The sequence below is a fragment of the Typopeltis vanoorti genome, chromosome 7 (genome assembly GCF_054136105.1).
Source record: "Typopeltis vanoorti isolate ZY-2024b chromosome 7, IOZ_Tvanoo_1.0, whole genome shotgun sequence".
In the NCBI taxonomy this organism is placed as follows: domain Eukaryota; kingdom Metazoa; phylum Arthropoda; class Arachnida; order Uropygi; family Thelyphonidae; genus Typopeltis; species Typopeltis vanoorti.
Genome location: NC_143555.1, coordinates 26720609 through 26743850, shown reverse-complemented (window position 1 = coordinate 26743850; position 23242 = coordinate 26720609). Strand labels below are relative to the sequence as shown.

At 35.8% G+C, this 23242-nt stretch overlaps 1 protein-coding gene across 3 annotated transcripts in view; it reads right to left on the bottom strand.

Moving 5' to 3' along the window:
• The window catches only part of Epg5 (ectopic P-granules autophagy protein 5), a 923436-nt gene that overhangs the window by 532384 nt on the left and 367810 nt on the right, over nucleotides 1–23242 (bottom strand). For all 3 annotated transcript variants that reach the window (XM_090395201.1, XM_090395199.1, XM_090395200.1), the window contains exon 17: nucleotides 8853–9127. In XM_090395201.1, coding sequence (XP_090251327.1) covers nucleotides 8853–9127 — 275 coding nt within the window. The remainder of the gene's footprint in view (nucleotides 1–8852; nucleotides 9128–23242) is intronic.

Below are 23242 nucleotides of genomic sequence, written 5' to 3'. Positions count from 1 at the left end.
AGAGCTGGGTGGGAGTAAAACAGACAAAGAATCAAGCCTACAGATATGAGAGTTCTGAGAAGTAGGGAGAAAGGTGATGGCATCAGTGACAGAAGCATATTCAAAATGTAGATTATCAGGAAGGAACTTCATTTTGTTAGCATTCAGGAATTGTTTAAGAAGAGCTAATCACCAGAGGAAGTAAAATGAACCAGGGGGAGAGCAACCAGAAGATATGACAATACTGAAGTGTATCACCATATTATTGTATAATACACATAGCACCTCCCTCAAAATGTTAGAGAGTATTTGGAAGAAAGCAATTTGCTTAAATGATGATCCCCTCCCTCACTGAATCCCACAAAATGCTTTCCCACTGATGCTCTGTTGCTACATTATGTGTTTTCCCACAGGTATTTCAGTACGCACTACTCCATGAACTGGAGTAGTATGAAGATTTGCTCCAGTGAACAGGCACTGAAAGACGAATTTAAAGTGATCAGCAATACTTTCCAAAAAATGGGCACAGCCAAAACACTATTAACAAAATTCTCTACAAGACCTCAATAAAAAACAGACAAACCAGATTACATAAAACTATAACCTTTCCCTACATTAAAGAGACATCAGACAAAATAAACAGAGTACTACAAAAATACAACCTCAAAGTCACCTTTAAACCTCCTGCACAATTAAAAAGCTTACTCAACTCATCCAAAGACCCACTCCCTCCACTGGACCACCCTGGAGTATACCGTACTTATTGCACCTGCAACATACCATACATAGGAGAAACAGGACGCACAATTCCCATCAGACAAAAAGAACATAAACGACACATCAAATATAATAATTATGGTGAATCTGGCCTTTCTGATCATGCCCTGAACACCTTACATAGAATTGACTGGAAAGGCACTAGTTGTCTACATCACACTAAAATATGGTACGAACGCAAATTTAAGGAAGCCTGTGAGATCGTTATCAACCACCCCAATCTAAACAATAATTATGGTCTAAAAATTCCATACATATGGAAGGCATATATTCGTCCCATGAATCCTTCCTCTCTAAGAACAACTTTAAACAGGACTGTAGAAAATCCAGGATCCTAAATCAAAAATAACAATTGTAATACTAAAAATAGGACATCACTGTTAAGGAAGAAATCTGTAAGAAAGAATGTTTATTCATGTTGTAATTTATAAATAATTTTTTCAAAATCAAAAATAACAATTTTTGATTTTGAAAAAATTGTTATACTAATAATAACAATTGTAATACTAATAATAGGACATCACTGTTATTGAAAGAAAACTATCGTAAGAAAGAATGTTTATTTAAATTCTAGCTTGATGTATTTTTTTTTCACTTAGAGGTCATGCCAGTAGAATAATGTGATCAATTCTTTGTTTCTCTAGCTTACAGTTTGTAATGTAACACAGCTTGTATAGTATAATTGTGTATACTCCAGATGATGATCTTGATATGAAGATCGAAACGTCAAGATAATAAAGTTATTTATAACACGTATGTAAAATCCATAATTTATAAAATGAAGACTGTAGTATCCTTTCTCTGCAACTGAGAAGGACAATATCACCCATATCAGATTACCATTTGTTCATTGGGTATGTTGTGATAAAGAGATTATAAAAGCTACTGGCATGAATCTTCACATTACCTGCACAAAATGTAACAGCATTCCACCATGGCAGGTATGGAGTCCATACTACAACCTCTCACTATGCCAACTAACCGACTGTCTACATGAAATTCTAAAGTGTGTAATTTATACACTCACTGAGTTCTTTACAGGCTATCTCATCTCCTGTGTATAATCCACATCCAGAGCTCTGTGAAATTTTATAACTACTGTACAAAATGAAGACCCTCAATTTTGATTTTCAGTTGTGCTGGATCCCAGCCACACTGGATTGAGCATTTGATTGACTGATTAATTCGGGGTTTTATGGAACAAGGACAACAAACATCATTCTGGACCAGGACACAGGTTACAGTGGTACACAAGGCATTGATAGGTAAATAGATAAATAAACAGTTACAAAGAGATAAATTAGTGAATAAAATAAAATATATATATACACAAAGTTATAAGAAGTTAAATGAGTAAATAAAATGTATGTGCAAGGCAGCATAAACAAATATAAACATCTAAAAAAATCCATAATCAAATGCCTTCGAAAAAATTAAGGATTTTTAAAAGTCTAAAAACATCATGCAATCTGTATGAGACTGATAACATCTGGCTGAATGTGTAGGGCTCAGCGAGATAAGTAAAAATATCATTTCTCTCTAGTGTGAAGCATTCACACTCCATGAAAATGTAACTAATGGTAAGATGGGTGTTGCATATCCCACACATAGGTGCCATCAGTCCTCAATAATTAAGAATGAGTGAGATGACTGTGACCTATGCAGAGCCTAACACTAACAACTTTCTCTCTTCTGTTCCTATGTTGACTAGACTACCAGTGCTTGATTTCAGGCTTAATCTTAGGCAATTTATAAGTCTGTGTTCCTGCCAGGAGTATAGCTACTTGACAATTAACTTTGATTTTATAACCTGTGTGTGTGTGTGTGGGTGGGTGGGTGGGTGGGTGCATGCATGCAGTCAGTATAAGGAATTGTAAAACAGCATGTAGAGAAAGTATGAACTGATCTAGCAGGTGCATCTATGATTTCATTTCCCTTAATTCCAGTGCAGATGGGGAATCCAACACAACACTGAAATTAGGGGTCTTTATTTTGTACAAGAGTTGAAGTACCTCACCAAGCTCTGGGTGGATTATACACTGGAGAGAAGATAGCCTGTAAAGAACTCAAAAAGTATGTATCAATTATACACTTTTGGTATGAGTTTTCTTTGATATGCACAACTGCATGCTGAATGGCATGCAATTCTGCTGTATACTAAATGCAACTGAGTAGGATGTAGTTGGAGATTGCACTGCTTGGAAACACAGCAGCACAGCCAACAGAGATCCTATGATCTTGAACCATCAGTACAGATGGGCAAGAAATTAGAGTGGGCTGCTCTGTGTGTAATGAACAATCAAATGTAGACAGAGGGTATGAGAATTCTGTAGTTGACAAAGTGAGAGGTTGCTGGTTTGAGTGCAAGCCTGCCATGGAGAAATGTTCTTTTCTTTGATACAGGTAATGTTGCCAACACTCATGCCAGTAACTTCCATAGCCTCTAAAGAGCATACCAAAAGGATTAATGGCAGTCTGAGGTGTGTGATACAGGTACCCCCAATGTAGAGAAAAGAGACTAGTCCATGTAGGATGATCGGGAATGGACTTTAATTTTAGGGCATAATTAATAGATAAATCTTTTTGTCTAGGTGATAAAGGGGGTTCAACATAAAGGTTTTGAATGGGTGATATGCGAAAACATTGGTAGCTAACAGGATATCCTGATGATGATGGATTGGGTTGCATGTTCTCCCTTGCAGAACTGTAAAGCGGGGACCCATAATCAAGCTTTGAATGTACAAGTGCATGATTAATGTGGAGAAAAGAACATCGATTAGCACTCATTCAATACAGGTAGAGTGCAGAATATATTAATACTTTTTTATTGCAAAGATGAGCAAATAAAGTTAGCTTTCTATTATAGGTGAATCCCAAAAAGTTTTAAAGGGGGTTCAACATAAAGGTTTTGAACGGGTGATATGCGAAAACATTGGTAGCTAACAGGATATCCTGATGATGATGGATTGGGTTGCATGTTCTCTCTTGCAGAACTGTAAAGCAGGGACCCATAATCAAGCTTTGAATGTACAAGTGCATGATTAATGTGGAGAAAAGAACATCGATTAGCACTCATTCATACAGGTAGAGTGCAGAATATATTAATACTTTTTTATTGCAAAGATGAGCAAATAAAGTTAGCTTTCTATTATAGGTGAATCCCAAAAAGTTGGCTTCTGGAACTAGGAGAATAAATAGTTGGTCACATTCTAATATCATGATTGGGGTGGAGAGTGAATTTCTTGGTGAGGTTCAGGTTCTGCAGATAATCCGAACCCATGACAAAGAGCCCATAAAAAGACATTATCGATTCCTTGTTGAAGCTGTGTTTTAGTGGTCCTAATTCCAATAGTTACAGTAAATTGTGAAATCATTGACATGGAGAAAATTGCTTACTGTGAGAGGAAGCTGTACAGTAAATGAGTAAGCTTTAATAGTGAAGAGGGTCACACTACAGAAAGAGCCTTGATGATATGCCTGAGATAATGTGCTTCCCACTCAGACTGCAATATATTTCTGGATAGAAAGTTCTTAATAAACACAGGTTCCCCTCTCATACCATGATTAAAGAGGTCTTTTAAGATGCCATACCTCCAGGCTGTGTAGTAGGCTTTTTCCATGTCATTGAACACTGAAACCATCTCATTCCAGGAAAATAACTCTTATGTTTCTAAATGTACCTAATGGTCCAAAGTTGATCGTTATCTACAAAAACCACATTATGCGTGTTGGAAAGAAGTTTGTTACTTTCAGAGTACTTCAGAAGACTCTCATTTACCATTTTTTCCAAGACTTTACAAAGTCAGCTACTCAGACCAATGAGATGACAATTGTTGGCTTTGACTGTCATAATGAAAGACATGACCTTGTCTTTCATTATGTCCATTAAAGTCACACATTAGAAGTATCTGCTGATGCAGTTGCATTATGAGATTTTCGAGTTCCATTTCATATTTAGAACCTGGTAGGAAATACACTAAGTATATTGTGATTTGAAACCCCACAGATAGGCAAATTGCTATTGCTTCCAGAGCAGTATTGAGCTGAACATAACGGAAAGGAGAATGACTGCTCACATGCAAGGTCATCTCTTGTTCTGTCACTACATACAAGAGTGATATTCCTGAAGATAGGATCCTCACTGGGTTTTAAATAAATTCCTGAAAACAGAAAGGTTTATGTTTCTGCAGTAGGTGCTTGACATCATCAATATTCTGCCAAAAGTCATGACAGTTCCATTGCAAAAATTTATCTATTGTTTAAGCTTGGCAGACTTGTCTGGTTTTCGGGGATTTTGAGGACTTGCCCTTATCAGGTTTCTATTTCTAATTAGATTTTGGTAAGTGTGACGACGAGTGTCCATCTCTTCCTCTGGAAAAATATCCAATACATTTTCAGATGTGTCAGAATCAAGTTCCTTTCAGTGGGTAGTAATGCAACCATTTTTTCTGTCTGGCAAAGCTAAATGATGCATCCATCATTTAGCAGTGACCTAATCGGTACTAATTGAATTGAACCATTATCGAACTGGGACCATACATTGTGTGATTGATGCAATTAGAAGAGAACAGTCAAGATCATAAATTTAGGCATGATAAAATTATCAAATGGTGATCTGCACAGAAGTTCTGTGAGTATAGAGACAAACAAGAGAATGACAAGAACATTAGTTTGGCCAGTTTTCACATGTGAAAGTGAAACCTTGGTAGTCGAGAGGAGAGTAAAACAGACAGAGGCCTTTGAAATGTGGTGCTACAGAAGAACCCTGAAAATCTCATGGACAGAGCACGTGACAAATGCAGAGGTACTACAGAGAATGAAAACCCAGAAATCTTTATTGCAGGAAATGATCCAGAGATAAAGATGAGACTGGCAGGACATGTATTGAGAAGATCAGCAGGACAAAGGACACTAACAGTTTTAGAAGGAAAGATTATGGGAAGAGGATCAAGATGTAAAAAAAGAAGTACATGGTTTCATGATATAAGATCATGGACAGGATCACATAACTATGCTGAAATGAAAAGAAGAACTATAAAAATCAAGTGGATATTAAATCCAGCATTATTTCAAAGCTGAATACAGAAACTATAAAAGTTCTGTATGAAATTTGATCAGAGAGCTTACAGGAATACACTCAGTGTTTACGAATTGGCCAAGCCAGACCTTGTAGGTAGCAACAATCGCTAGCCCAATCGTTCGTATATTCACCTCTTATTCGTCCATTTTGATAAGGTTTGACTGGTCTGACAGCTATTTCGAACTGGTTGGAAGTTATCATTTGTCATATTCTGGTGAAGTCCCAGCATTTCACATTAGAGAGAAATGAAATTTTTACTAATCTAGCTGAGATATACACAATCGTCCAGACATTTTTAACTTTTTCACAGAATTAATTTATATAAGCACATTTGAGTATCAATTCTATTTTGTGTAGATACTGCATTGCAAAATTTATAAATTTTTTTGAATTTTTTTTTTTTGTAAGAAACATATTATTTGCTAATTTATCACTTTATTACTATTTATTCTTATCTTGTATACTGCTATAATCTTTGCTGTCTTTGTACCAATAAACCATTTGCAGAAAGACAGCAAACAATCACTCAATCAATAATTTTACTGATATTTGGGAGGGAGACTGTGGAGGTATTATTAATTATTTAGTTTTAATCTGATGGAAACAGCAGCCAGTGACTAGAAAGGTATTGTGTATGAGGAAATCAATTACCTGCATATCTGAAATTTTTACAATGCCATATTGTTGAATGGGGGTGGAGGAGGATGGCATAACTGTTAGTAGGTATATCTGTGTGTGCATGCACGTGCATTTTTTGTAGAGAAAGAATGGCAGGGAATTCATCTGGTTGTGATATAAACAAGATATCTAGTCGGTGAAGACTGTTGTTGTTTTAGTTTTCTAAAGTGAACTAAATCCTGGAAGGGTGGCTGTTCAGATGTGTTAAAACACTGATCAGTGTGTGTGTCTCTGGGACCATGTGGCCAAATGGATAACATCATCTGTGTAGTATTCTTAAACAAATTTGAGGAAGCAGAATGGCTTCCGCAAATCTGTGCTTCTTTTCCATAAAGACGTTGCTCAAGCATGAAAAAAAGTGGAGGAGTCATCCTCTGTTTGTAGAATTTTCCTTGCCAAATGAAAACCTGAGTTCATGGTGAACTGAAACAAGCTGAGATAACAGGAGGAAATTCAACTTGGATTAGATCAAAGATATTTTTAATTGGGATTTCAGGAGGAAACATGAAAACTGACCATGTAATCAGTCTTGTGGACAGCGAGGTTGTCTATACTAGATGAGCATAGATCTTTATGTGGAAAGAAGTGTCAGCAGTATTTCAAGCACTTTTGTTTGGAAAATAGGTTGGTCAATTACTACCATGGTCAAGAATACTTCTAATGTATTCCAGAAATAATATTCGTAATGGCATAAAGGCCTTCATTCTCCATTTTACCCACATCCAAGTAGTCACATTTGTCCAGCTACTTACTCTGTACATATCCTAACTCTGTCCATCCTTAGAATTCTGCTCACATATTTGAATGATGAAACTTGAAAAAATTTCCGATGATGTTAAGAGAAGTGTAATTCAGATGATGCCTTCTCCAATGACTCGATTAAACCATTATCTCACAGACACACACTGTTTCAGCTTTGCATCTTTTCTACTTTTCTTTCAATGGCATTGTTGTAGTGAACAAGCATCTATCTTCCTCAATTTTCAGCAGAGCCTATTAAAACAGAAGCAGCAGCCTACCTTACATTCCTTTTCATTTCATCTGCAGATGAAAGATTCTACTTCTCCTCTTTCTCTTTTATTACATTTTCCTCTATCCTCTAGAAAAGCCATTTTTGTTGTGTTCCTCATCAATTCACAACCTCGAACTTTTCAAGAAAAATGTCAACAGATTGCATCTTCACAACCCTAACCAGCACCTAAGTTCTTATGGAACCAATATAAAAATACACCTTAAAAAATAATAATTAAAGAAGAATATGAAAATAAGAAAATTATGTTGTCAACATTATCAACAGACACAAATATCTAATAATCATAAAGATACTGCCCAATATACATTTGCACAAGGATTTTGTTTTGGACAGAAAAGGAAATTCACTCAATACTAAATGAATTTACATGGGTTATTTTAAAAAGAATTTAACATTTTGATCATATATATATCAAAACAACCACTGCATAAAGAGCTTCATAAATGAATACAGGCATACCCCAGGCATATAACACATATTAGGCTCCAGATCACTATTGTGGAATGAATCCTTGCATCCCTCCCACTTGCAGATCATGTAAATGCTTAGTAATGTTTTTACCAAGTAGATGAGTGTGTGTAAATGGCTTAAAGCATTTATTTACATCAGATAGGCAAACAAAACAGTTTTTATAGCTTTGTTTTAAACAACAGGCCAACCAGTTTGGACATCAATCTATATCATTAAAAGTGTTAAATTAACTGTTACGGTTACTATTAACTGAAAATTCATTTCACTTTCACTAAAATTCATTTAGAACTTATCTTTGTTTTTAACAATTGTAACAGCAACGGTAGACTAGTTTAGCCTGTGGCATTTCTATATTGAATACATCATTACTAAATTTAATAATTTTAATCTTAGCATGTAATGTAATAGGTTTAGGCAACTTCTTCTTCTTCTTTTCAATGAAGCAACAGCACCCCTACTTTGAATTTTATATGCCATTATTAAGAACAATACAATAAAATAGTCATAAAAAGTTTATAATTCACAGTGAAAGACAAAGAGATGTAGTAGGCAATGAAGAGCAAATAAACCTAGTTAAAGAATGCTTCACCAAAGTGCAGCATTCTTGAACTAGGATATCTATAATTTATGGACATAAATTATAGATGTCCATACAAATGGACATCTATAATATAAGTGTCTGAGCAGATCATCATAAAGCAAAGCGTCATAAGGCAGCTTATTACTATAGATGAATAGTTATACTGAAAAAAATTCAACAGAAATTTCTATACCTGCTGTACAGACTAAGCATGAAAAATATATAAACTATACAAGTAACTTTCTCAAGCATACCTATGTCCAATATTTGTCATCACAAGGGCAACATAGCAAGCCATTGGTTGCTTATCGTGAATACACTGAATTAATGGATGAAGATCTGGGTTAGTATGCAGGTCAGGAATTGTTCTTGTAGAAATATTTCCAGAAAATACTTGAGGCCAAAATGTAGTAGGAAGATCAAAGAGATGCAAACGAAGTGTAAATAGTAATTCCCATGCCCAGCTTTTGAAACCATCCTCTGTTGAAGAAATAGCTGGATTTTCTGTCATTGAAGAGAGTCTCCAGAGCTAAAAATAAAAAATAAAATGAAAAGAAATTTACTATCTTAATAATCAAAAGATGCTTTAATCTAATCCTCAATACTGTGAAATTGAAGGAATAAGAAAAAAACATTTGTTGAAGAGAAGTGATAGAGAAAAGAAGTTCTCTACAAGAGTCAGCTGTACATATCCCATCTTCTTAACAGATGAATTAGTATTACAATAAGCAAAAATAATGTTAGGAGAATAGCAGGAGTGCAACAGTTGTATAACCCAAGGTTTCCCAAACTGTATTCCATGGAAGGTGAATAAGTGTTCCGTGAGAAATTCTCCTGAATTTATGCTTAGAGAACTGAATTTTAGTTCTCTAAGCATTTTTCATGAATAAATATTTAATAGTGGAAATATTCTGAGGAGAATAATATTCGTGAATATGTCGAAAAGCTCAGACCCAGAACGCCTAATAACATCTGTGTATTGTCAATTTTCACACATCGAAACCTTTCAACATTCGGGAAAGGGAATACCGCTGTTTATGACCGGTCATGAAAACTGCCTGCAAGCCGATTACAACAATGGGCGACATATCCTCTGTTCTCAAAACTGAAAGAAATAACATCTGTTGCAAATGTTAGTGACCAATCAGAAGGAAATATAAAGAAAATTTTTCCACTAAAATTGAAGATCAAGGTAGTCTGTATCCGGTTCTAAAATCTATTAATACTGAATATGTTCAGTATTAATAGATAATGATTGTCTGAAACCAAAGTGCCGTGATTTTTTTACAAGTAATAGGAATACAGATTTAAATTCTAATATAAGAGACAAGGCACTTTGTTTAATTTTGGTGTTAAGAAATCTCTTATTGAAGGTGTTTGTGACAGAGCAAATAGGGAGTCATCCACCACGAGCCTAAAAAGCAATCTCCAGGATGTACAAAAGGAGGGGGAAACTACCAGCGCACAGAAGAAAAAGTCTACATTCACTCTTAAGTACTTATAATATTATAAATTTTTGGTAATCAGAATGGGATATGTCAATGAAAATCAGCACAAATTAATTTAATGATGTTTATGTTTAATTGATGTTTCTTCTTCTTATTGTGCTATCTTCTAGCGAAGGTCAGCGACCATCTTGGCGAACAAACTGCGCTCTTGTGCTAATCTGAGCAGTTGTGCACTGCTCTTTCCTGTCCACGTCTTGATGTTGTCAAACCATGATATTCTTTTTCTTCCTCTAGTTCCTTTGCCATCAATTCTTCCTACCAAAATAGTTTGTAGAAGTTGGTATTTGCTGTTTCTCATGATGTGTCCAAGATATGATGTTTTTCGTTTCTTGATTATTTGTACAAGATGTTTAGCTTTGCCAATGGATTTTAAGACATCTTCATTGGTAATTTTTTCTGTCCATGATATCTTTAGCATTCTTCTGTATAGCCACATCTCAAAGGCTTCGATTTTCTTGATGGTTGTCGCCTTCAATGTCCATGTTTCAACTCCATAGAGCAGAATAGACCACACGTAGCATTTCAGCATTTGGCATCTGACTTCCATGTTTAGGTCTTTATTGCAGAATAGTGTTCTCATTTTCATGAAGGACTGTCGTGCAACTTCAATCCTTGTCTTTATATCTATTTCTGGATCCCACCATTCATTAAGCCAGCAACCAAGATATTTATATCTTGACACTTGATCAATATTTTTCCCATTGAGTGTCAGTTTCATTGATGAGGCTGGATGTTTGCTGATGATCATGTATTTTGTCTTGTTGATGTTTATTTAATTATTAATTAATAATTAATGATCAATTATTAATTATTAATTAATAAAAATATCAGCAAAAATAATTAACAATTAATACATTACAAAATAACCAGGGTGTTCCATGAAAATTTCAGGATTTGTGAAGTGTTCCGTCATAGAAAAAGTTTGGGGAACCCTGGTGATCAATAATAAATATACAATGGTTTCCATAAATTAAAGAAAAAAGTAAAAATCATGATAAGTTGGGGGGGGGGGGGGGATATGAAAGCCAGATACATTATAGAAAAGGTGATGCTGAGTGAGATATACAAATCAGTGGAGCTGTCAGTTGTATATGTCAGTGGTATTGTAATGTGTGTGCATGCTATTACTTGTTATTTATAAAGCTAGCTTGGTTACTGCACCTTTGAAATACTGTTATTCTAATTAGCAGTGTGTGCTTTTTCTCTTGTAATCTTCCTAACTTATTCTACTGCGTACTATGTTTATCCACCTTCCGTATTTACTAGTCATATGCCTATGAACACTGGAAAATTTATTTGTAAGACTGCACCACCAGTATTTTTATATAGGCAGACGTCCAATAGATCTCTTTCTCTCTCTCTCTCTCCCTCTCTTACTAGCATGAGTTCCTTCAACAAAGTTTATATAAACAGTCGTCGTTCTTAAGTACTTAAACTGCAATTTTATTACTTTAGTTGTTTTCTGCTCAGCAGTGTGATTATTTTTTTAAGAATAGTGCAGTTGTAAAAATAAAAAAATCAGGCAGCACTATTTGCATATAAATAAAACACATTTAATTACAAAGTACATTAAATAAGTGATAGGTAGGTTACTCTCACCACTTATCCTTTACACTTTTAGCATAAACAACCAAACTCTTTTTTCAAAACTAGATAACTATAATATAATTACTCAATTACTCCTCTGCGTATTTAACTTACTGACACTAATTTACTCTCAAAAAGATTGGCTAACTATGCCAAGTTATCTCACAAGTTATATTTCAATCAATAACAGATCAGAGGACTTTCTTAGATACTCCTGAATACTAATTCTTATCAGTCCATCTATAACATATCTCCTAGATTACAAAAGTAATTTACAATTAAAGATGGAACTTACAGAGGCTCTTTGTCACATTCTTCAAAAGGTTCTGCATAAAAGTTTCTATGCCCTTTTTCTTTCCTCAGGCCTTGGCTTTCATCTGGCGAGTCTTGCTTCAAGGGGGGGGGGGGGGGTTTGTTGGATTACTGTCAGGCCTTGGACTGCAAATTTTCCGGTATTCAAAAAAGCTCAGGCAAGAAGTTTCAGCATACTTTATTTCAGGCTTGAAGATCGTTCTGCAGCCTTTGACTCTGGTTGACTTCTTAGCAAAAAGGACATCCCACCCTCTTGGCTCGGGTTCGCCGTAACTTCTGGTTCTCTGCGACTGCCTCTGGTTCAGACTCTGCCTATGGTCTACAGCTCGCCTCTGCTCTGGTTCTGACTGTCCTCTGCTGTGGTTCCAACTGCCTCTCTTTTTAGTAACTGGGGCCTTCCTCTCCTCTTTTGCCGACTTCTGATGACTCTCTGCCGACGACTGCCTTCCAATGTTCCGCTCAGTCCCTTTTTATTTTCCCGCTCTCCGGAGTTTGCACTAAGGGTTGTAAACGCCGAAGAAAATTGGCATTTCTCCTTGATCCTTTTGATAAGGCAAGCGCATTCTTTCTTCTCGTCCATGCACTCTTTTTCATTGTTTTGTTGGGCAGCGGAAACTTTTCTGAAACTAGCAGATCTCTTTGATACAAACTCCGAAGATGTTTATGCTCAGAGCCTGCAACCACCTCTTACATACACTTTATGGAAAACAACTTTCTTGTGCTCTTTATACATAGCTATTACACAAGGTTCCGATGCAAAGCATTGCCTTTGTTTTTGACATTCTAGAAACTTTAGTTAAAGGAGTAAATATAATTAATTTCCATAGGGTTACTTAAAAAATTATCTAGCGTAAAAAACATAGAAACAAACAAGGTTATTTACAGTTCTCAATAGACTTGAAATATGTAAAAATCGATGTAAAGCGCTTTGGTATTTTTAAGCTACATCGAGTTTTTAGAGTATAAGCTACAGAATAAAAGTATGCATTTCCGAGTAGTTTACCATTTTGTATCTGGAGTGAAAACAAGAGATTGTGTAATAGCAAAATTCTTGGATATGGCTGCACGACATCATTTAACTGATGAATTGGGTGAGCAAAAGACTAGAGGCCAGCTGAAGTAATCAATAACCGTGGAACAAATTATGACAGTTACAAACACCCTGGAGATACAATGAGGGAAGGCTACAACCCACAGTGGGTAACCAATATCCACTACAGGAACATTGATATCCACTTCAGCTGTGTGCAGAGGGCTTCATGAAGGTGGTCTGTCTGCTAGGAAAGTGCTTCCCAAACTTCTGGATGTCTTTGCAAAAATTAAAATATTTTACGGCCCCCTCGAAAAAAAATCATAATAGAGACATATATTATTATAATATTTATTGTATTTATATTCAATACAAAACATACACAGCGAATATTGCAAAATTCGAATGCACATATTACATTTTTTTCCTCTTACTGTTTGGTTCTGAAGACGATGAAGGCTGTTCTGGTAAAATATAAAATACTATCCTTTTTTTTTTTAAGTCTGTTTCTGCTTCTTCTGATTGTTTGTGGGATTTTTTTTTTTTTTTTTTTTTTTTTTTAAATCAGCCACTTATCCATCTCAGGGTTAAATTTTTTAATGTAGAATAGATCAAATAATAACACCACTTACCGATACTGGCACACCACAGACTAACAACATGAAATTAGTGAATATTACCTGAATAAGGGAATCCCTGGACCAGGAACATTTTTCTCTTTTGTGATTTTTCTCCCTTTATGGTAATTAAGTCTAACGCGAAACAGACAGCAATGACAGGATATTAAGAAGTGCATATGATTGGTGTGATATAACAAAAGATCACACAACCGAAAGATAAAAGCATAACTGACAATTGAGTTGAAATGCTAACTCTCTTCAACCGAATTCCATATGTGAAACTTCTATAACATTCATTATATATATATATATAAGTTTTAGAACTTACTCATTAGTTTAAAACTTTACTTTAAAACTTTTACTAATTTTAACACGTTTACAATTTTAACAAGTTCGGTTGAATTTTATTGCTGGCTTGGGAAATCGAACTCACACACATCTAATTAATAACAATAGTTTTTAGTTAGATACTGTGTTTGCCCATGCAACGTAAGGTTTTGTTTCCATCTATACAGCCTAGTTTCTGTATGAGGGGACATGTGATTCATTAATTAGTGTGTTTTTATCCCTGTTGCACTATTTCTTGAGAAATATATTACACAGACCTTATTCACTTACCTTATTCACTTGCATAATAGAAGTACTTGTTTTTATTGCCTCTGCAGTATAGTGGCTGTTAGGGAGGGCGTGTTGTTTACCACCGCAAGCGAGTTACTATCTCTCCACGTGAACTTGTTTAAGCTTTTTTTCATGTGTAAAGTACATGGGAAACTTTTATTGGTAACCGAATACCCGCTCGGATGACAGTGATAATATAAAATGAGTTCTGATATGTATATAAAGCCAATATCAACAGTCCCTGATTACAAACGCATGATGAAAAGGACAGGAAGATTTGGAGCTTCCCTGGAGAGCATTCGAAGTAAATACAATTAACCACTGCTTTGAAATGAAACATATGAATAAGCAATATTTACTAATATTCATTAAGCGCCGAAATACCCAGGAAGCAAAGTTTGTGTACCAACACCAATGTGTGAATTTTTCCATTAAAATATAAAAAATAACAAAAAAGGAATAATAAATAATAAAAGTTAAATACGTTTCTTTTAAAATAAAAAAATCTACCTAGTCTTAAAACATTTTAAATTTGTTTTCATTATTTCACGGCCCCCCTCAACAAACCTATAGCCCCCAAGGGGGCCGCAGCCCACAGCTTGGGAAGCACTGTGCTAGGAGACCTATAGTCTGCATCCCCATTCTCTATGCCATAAGAGAAAAAGGTTGAAATGCACCAGGCTCCATGTGAACTAGACCCAAGAACAATGGGACTGGTATTGTTTAGACAAGTCCCAATCTGCTCTATAAAGCAATATCAATTAGGATCATTAATTCCTCGCCCAGTAATTTCTTAGGGGCAATGGCAAAGTTGTGACCACGTGACAGAACGTTGAGTGCTTCAGGCTTCAAGATAAATGAAGAAAGGTTAACTACAGTGTTGGTTTGTAGTTTAGGTTTGGACGCCGAGTTCTTTATTAATTTTTCTAACTTGTTGATATGTTGGCTCCGTATTCATTCAAATTCTTTATTAGCTGCCGTACACGAGATGTCATGTAGGACTGACCAAAGCTCGTGATTAAGCGTATGTAAAAGCTCATTTTCTATCAGTAAATTGCTCTGTTTATGTCGGCTAGGGAACCACGTGTAGCGGTAATTTCCTCCCGAAGTAAAGCCTGGCTCGCCCAGTTGTAGATACGGAGAGCTTTCTGTGAGACGAAAGATTTTACACAGTTAGGGATGACTTGATTATCCCAGCAGCGTTTTAGGAATGCCAGATGGTTAAGTTGTCTGGATAACTTTAGCTTCAGTTTGCCATAATGGAGGGCCTTGCGTGCGAAGGAATCTCCGTGGATGATCGTAATTCTTGTAGCGAGGCTTATACGCTGGTTAAACATGATAACTAATAATTAAGGAATTGACAGTGTAGACTAGAAATATAAATTAAATAAGCTTTAATATATACTTTCCGGAAAACAATAACCTCCCCTATCTAGACACACTAGTCACCCGCCAACCTGATGGAACCTTGGTTTTCTCAGCTTATAGAAAACCCACCCATATAGGCATATACATTCATCAACAATTCCATCACCCTCCCCCCACAACAATATGGAGTTATTAAGACACTATTCAACAGGGCAAAAATAATCTGTTCAAATGATCACGCCCTAACCACTGAACTAAATCACATCCGTGACACTTTCTCAGCCAATGGCTACCCCCCCCCCCCAAAAAAAAAATCCAAGAAATACTAAAACCAGTTATCCACAACCCACCTCCCCCTTCACAAAAAAATATTACTCTAAATCCATCACCATTCCCTACGTCCGAGGAAAAAATCAACAAAATCTTAAAAAAAAAAACATGACTTGACCACTTGTTACAGACCACATAAAAAATTGGCATCCCTTATCCGCCCACTAAAGACCAACCACTTCCCAGGTCCCTTGCAGCTGTAAATTGTCCTACTTTGGCCAAACAGGCAGGACAGCAAATATCACAATCTCAGAACTCAAGGATTACATCCGATTTCACCAGTACAGCCACTCTGGGCTTGCAGACCACGCTCTGGATACTCGCCACAGTAATACACCGCAGCAAGTTCAAATATGAAAGACTATTCATGGAATCAGCCTCAGCCCTTAGGAACATGCCAAACCTCAACAAAATTGGATGCACGAGACTGCCCCAAATTTGGGAAATATTTATCAGAAGAACTTCAGCCCAAAGGCCTAGAACTACCAATATAGCCTGCCTGCCAGGGGGCACCGTATATGTGTGCACGTGCCGAAATATTGGGAAGTATATATTAAAGTTTATTTAATTTATATTTCTAGTGTACGCTGTCAATTCCTTAATTATTAGTTATCATGTTTAACCAGCGTATAAGCCTCTCTACAAGAATTACTTGTGAGATATAAGTATTATAGTATTAGGTGATATGTAAATATATATATATTTCTTTTTTTGTTGTTTTGTAACTTCTTAATAGCCTGTCATTCTGATGATAGGCTATTAAGTATTAAGAATTATTACTTACAAAGAATCGAAAAAGCTACCTCCTTTCTTCCTACCCAAGAGGCAAACTTACTCCAGATTGAATCCATTTTCATCATCAATAACGGCAAACCCCTATAGACAATATCTCTTCATCGGAATGACAGGCTATTAAGAAGTTACAAAACGACAAAAATATAATTATTCTTCCCGCAGATAAAGGCAACGCCACAGTTGTTCTTAACATTGATGAATATCTATCTATCTATATATATATGTATGTATATAATATTAACGAAAACTGTTTTGTTGTTCTAATACTATAAAGTTTTTAATTATCAATATTTAGAATTTTGGTTTGTTTCCATATTGTGATATAAAAGGAAAACATAATATAAAGGGCGGAGAGTGCTGAAGTTTTTAACATAATTTGAAATAGTTTCATCTTAATTAATTTTAACATTCATAAAAAATTAAAACAGTGTAGTTTTATTCACTATTTGCTTTGATACATTATGTCATATATAATGGATAAAAATTAGTACATGATGACAATGGTCAAAAACAAGACATCAATATGAGCTTGTCAAAGTGCCTTTATAAAAAATGTGGTCATGCCTCACAGCAATAAAGCACTCGCAACAATGTTTCATAATGTTTATTATTGTGTCAAAGAGCTCAGTTGGTAATAACCATTGCTCTTGCAAAGCTCTGCTAATTCTCTTAAAGGTTTTTTTTTTGGGAAGGAATATTGAGAACAGTAACATGTGTACGTAGAGCATCCCAGACATGCTCAGTAGGATTAAGGACAGTATATGTTGCTGGCCAGTCCATATCAGTGAGGACGAGCATTATTGTCTTGTCCTTTTACAGCTCAGCACATGTATAAAAACAGAGATCCAGGACCTCATCTCTATAAGTTGCAGCATTTATGGTTATGCTTGGGAGCACAAAAAAAATGCCATTCACCCAATAAAATGCCTCCCCGAACCATTGTGTCTCTAGTTCTCTCCAGATCAGAGCATGCCTGGTATTGCTTTATAGAGCAGATTGGGACTTGTCTAAACAATACCAGTCCCATTGTTCTTGGGTCTAGTTCACATGGAGCCTGGTGCATTTCAACCTTTTTCTCTTATGGCATAGAGAATGGGGCATGCAGACTACAGGTCTCCTAGCACAGCGCTTCCCAAGCTGTGGGCCGTAGGTTTTGTTGAGGGGGGCGTGAAATAACGAAAACAAATTTAAAATGTTTTAAGACTACGTAGATTTTTTTTATTTTAAAAGAAACGTATTTAACTTTTATTATTTATTATTTCTTTTTTTATATTTTAATGGAAAAATTCACACATCAGTGTTGGTTCACAAACTTTGCTTCCTGGGTATTTCGGCGCTTAATGAATATTAGTAAATATTGCTTATTCATATGTTTCATTTCAAAGCAGTGGTTAATTGTATTTACTTCGAATGCTCTCCAGGGAAGCTCCAAATCTTCCTGTCCTTTTCATCATGCGTTTGTAATCAGGGACTGTTGATATTGACTTTATATACATATCAAAACTCGTTTTATATTATCAGAGGTGTGTTATTTTTGCAGGACAACGCACCTGCTCACACTGGACATGAAACCCAACAGATAATACACAACCTGGGCTTTCACTGTCTTCCTCATCCACCTTAAGTGCCAGACTTGGCCTCATCCATTTCCTATTCCCAAATTTAAATAAACACTTGAAAGGAACAAAATTTACCACAGATGAAGTCATATCTGTAGCTGAAAACTGGTTTATGCAACAAGGGAAAGACTTTTTTTCTCAGAGGATTGCAAATGATGCAGCAATGTTGTAACAAGTGTATAACACTTCGTGGGGGAATGTGCAGAAATGTTACATGGTTCCACATCAATTCCCTCATGGTAATCACAACGTTTTAACAAATTTTGATTTGGAACAAAAAAATCAAGCTGATACCAATGAAGACAATTTTAAGATGAACCTGTGCAGCCCTGATTTGTTCACAAGAATATCTCCTATAATTGTAAATGAGACCACTATAAAAACAAAGATTGATCTGTGCTTAATGAAATAAGCATAGTAAGGATAGTCTATATTTTCATTTTGAATGAAGTGTGGCTGAAACTCATTTTCAGTTTAATGATCCCAGTATGAAAATTGTCACAGAAACACTATATGGGGTACAATATATAAGAATTGTAATATGAACACACCAGAAACACAAACTTACAAGCAAAAGAAAATAAGTTCCTCTTATGTTCTAAGAGGAATACTCTTCGTCAGTCTTGTTGTTTTAGTATAAGAATTACTGTCTCATCTCAAGGGGGTTTTGCATAACAACATTGTGAATGAGACAGTTTTTAAGATTATTACTGATTGCAGTCTTTCATGTTTTTACAGAAATGATCTTCTGTTTGTGTTTCTGGTATTAGCAGTTTTTAGCTAATATCTAACAGATATTAGCAGTTTAACTGATGATGACTTTTGCTTTAACATTTGGATTCACCTATTCTAAATGCTAAAACCAACCAGTTGATCTCCTTAGAAAATGCTTTTACAGTCTCAAATATTCATCTCAATTCACAGAATCCTAAGAATTACAGTTGAAGTGAGTAATTAATCCAAGTTTATCACAATAAATAATTTTATCAATCACATATTATTTAGAGTAATTATATATGCTCATTTAGTAGGCAAATATAAACAAATCATTGTTCTGTGAATTAACAATAATTAATTAACTATTATACATTTCACTGAAATTACACTATGCAATAAACAAAGATGGCTGTGCACTGAAACCAACTAAATTTAACAAACTCATGAGAAAAAACAAAGGCCAAGGAATAAAATCATAGTAATCCAACAAACTGCATTTTGATTGGCCAAGTGGTTAGCATATCTGCTCACCAACCAAAAGACTACAGGTTCGAATCACACCATGGGCATGGATATTTGTAATTGTTTGTGGAAGTAATAGTAGTGGTGGTGGGAGATAGGTGGCATTGGTGTAGTTGCTGTTAGTTATAGTTGAAGAATCGTAGAGTAGATGTCCTCAATCGATGATCCTTTGGATTCCCTGGAGATGTCACATAATACTAAGCAAAACTCCAAATAAATTTTCAATGCTTAGTTCAGCAACTGGACTAAGCAGAGATGGTAAATTTTGTCACTTCTTGTAATGAAATATCAAGTTTTCTTAGTCATCCTTGCCTATTTAACAAGAGAGAATTTTCGATATTATTATTTTCTTGACGTCCATGGAGTCACAAAACTCAATCTGCCAAATTAACACTAGTCAACACAAAGTCTATCATACCACTCCTTAAATTCATCCACTGCTTGCAATTTCACTAAACTCTGGCAATACATTCCATGCTCCAATCACTTTTGATGAACAAAAATTTACTTTTTATCCTTTTATTCACCACTTCCTTTTGCAACTTCCAAGGAAGGTCCTTGTCCTTGAACCTTCCCATCTTTCTACCATGTGAAAAAGCTCTTCAGTGTTATATGACAACAGATGAAATGTCCGGTTCATCTTCAGTTTTTGTCCTCGTAAAGTCAAATATCAATCCACAATCACCCTAGGTTCCCTTGCTTACTCCACTTCTTAGAGGATAACTCCACCAAGTGAATATGAAGGAACCAAGCTATGGATCATCCTGAAATTTAAAACCTAACATTTAGTTGTATTAAACTGTTATCCCTGTTCTTTTGCCTGATTTTCCAACTTATTGAATCCTCCTGAAAAGATCAGAACTATTACTAATAACCGTCCCAAGCTTCACGTCATCTGCAAACAACGGAACATCTCCACTGTAGTCCTACACAATATAGCTGACATCAAGAGTGAACAGCAATGGTTGCAGGACTGAACCCTATGGAACTCCACTTGTAACCTACTCTCTGATACTGCTCCTCCTATATACAATTCTCTGATATCTATATTTTAACTATATCTATATCTGATATCTAATTTTGTTCTCCATACAATAATAATCACTTTCCTAACCTGAGCCCTATATTCCTCATGCAACTTTTCTCCACCTCTCTGTTTATGTCTTCAATAATCTCTTTTTCTTCTGCAATAACCCTTTTATTTCCTGTCATCCATTTCACTCCAAATTACTATATCTTCTTCATGCAAGGTATACATTCTAGAATTGCTGTCAACATTTTTATTTAAGTATCTCCCATGCATTAACACTAATGATCCCCTTCCTTCAAATTCTTTCCTCCATTCTACTGCTGCACAAGCTGGTTTTTAAGTCTATGGTAGTTGCCTGCCACATAATCCCACGTAAATTCCTTATTCCTTCTGCCTTGATACCGCCACATGCCTATTCATCCTCCAAGTCAGGACTGCATGGTTCATGTAACCAAGGAAGGCAAGTATGACATCATGGCCAAAGTGTTCCCTCCATCACATGCTGCCTGAGACAGTTGTCCTTCTAGAAATCCAAAAATTCAGTTCAATTATTACTGCAGTTTGTTTCCTATGTCTAGTTTATATTGCTGTAGGAGTGGTTGAAGTCGCCATTATAATCACTTGCTTTGCACTTGCTAAAGTAACATATTCTTCTTATCACCAATATTCTCCAGTCTGTAGTAACATGCCACTAAACATATTTTCTTACAAACATCTATTTCACACTATATATTCTCAAAGCTATTAATGTTATTTCCATTGGGATTCTCCACCCTGAGAGGGGCACAATTTATTTCTTATCATAACACTAAACCACCATATTTACCATTCCTACAACGCCAAAATACACTATATCTTTCGATTTCTATCCAGAACATCCTCCTCAGTTAACCAAATTTCAATGATACTAACAACCTTTGAACAGGATGAGTCAATCAATGACAAACTCATTACTGTTTTAACTAATGCTGTTATAATTTATATACAAGAAAACCATTGTATTGCCAATATTCTTACAGCCATTGTTATACTCCACCTGGCTCTGTAATATTATGTACATCCTCTCATTTCTCAAGCCAATGTCCTCACAATGCCATCACCAGTATATTTCATGTGTGCAATTCTCGTTTCCATGACCCGCTAATTACTTGCCCAGAAAATAACAATTCTCCGCTAATGCTTCAACCTTCTGCATTCAAATGTAATCCATCTCAATGTGCGTACCTCACACTTTGATATTCCACACCTCTCTTCCTACAAATTCTCACCATCATCTCATTTCTTATCAGTGATCTCCGCCATTCCATACTATCATACCGGGACAACACACTCTCTATGAATCATTCTTTGGATGCATTTCTTCTGCACTATTCCTGGCATCAATCTCAGATTTCAAGCTACACAAATAATGCAATCTCTCAAATCCTATGTACGAGAGATCGGTATTGTTTCCTCTACATTCCCCTCCCTCTTTACTACCATTCCACACTCTCCAGGCAAGCACTCCCATAGCACTTTACTCTCCACATTCTAATCATCAAATCTCCATACGAGATTCATTTATCTTTTTATCGCTGCCATACCTGACATTTTTGGTTTCCAATCTCTCTTTCCCCTTTCTCTCCTTTTCATCTCTCTTTAAAAGAAGAAACAATACAGTTCTATTTTCCAGAAATATTCGTCAACAAAGCACTCAGTACTTTCATGAAATAGGAAAAATTTGAGTTCCAGCATAGTAAGAAAACTTTTCTTCCCTTCCAATAGCTAATTAAACGAAATTTCAATAGCTGCTTTATCTTTTTGGATTAAAGAAATTCCTGTAAATGATTTAATGGAAAGTCTGCATCCATATTATTCTATAACGTCCAAATTCTCGGCCATCTGTTTTACTATGCAAACTGCTCCATATACTGATTTTCTAGCTTTCTACATTCCAGTCCAACAAATGCTATGTCACAACACAGGGGTTCTTCAATTGGTCATGGACAATATCTCATGATCACTTGGTGAAAGTGAACATGAGGTATTGGTTTGGAACGTAATCAAACAGAATAAAGTTGTTATCAAGAACTGAGACTACAAGGTGGGTGATAATAAGAAGTTCCATAGTCAACTAGCATTCAATACATCGGCTTGATGAATTGTATAGAAAAGATGTCGACAGTGCATGGGATATGATAAGGCAGTGTCTAACACAAGCAATACATAACTGCATACCAAGAGTTACTAAGTGAACATTTTGCAAGAGTATATCATCCAGGTGGTGATACTGCAGGAACGAGAGAGAGCCAAAGGCATATATCGGAACTGAGGTAAATGAAAGGTAGGTGTATAGCATATTACAGAACCTTAATGTGAATACAGCTGTGGGATTGAATAGTATACCCACTTGAGTTTTACTGAAGCTGCTAAGGAACTGTCAGTGCCCTTGACCATATGGTTTAATCTAGGTCTCAGCTCTGAGTTAGTTCTGAGAGAAAGGAAAGAGGGGAAAATAGTTCCATTGCATAAAGGAGTCTTCAAGACTGGTGTAGCAAATTACTGACCAATCAGCATATCAGGAATTGTTGTCAAAGTATTGGAGAAAG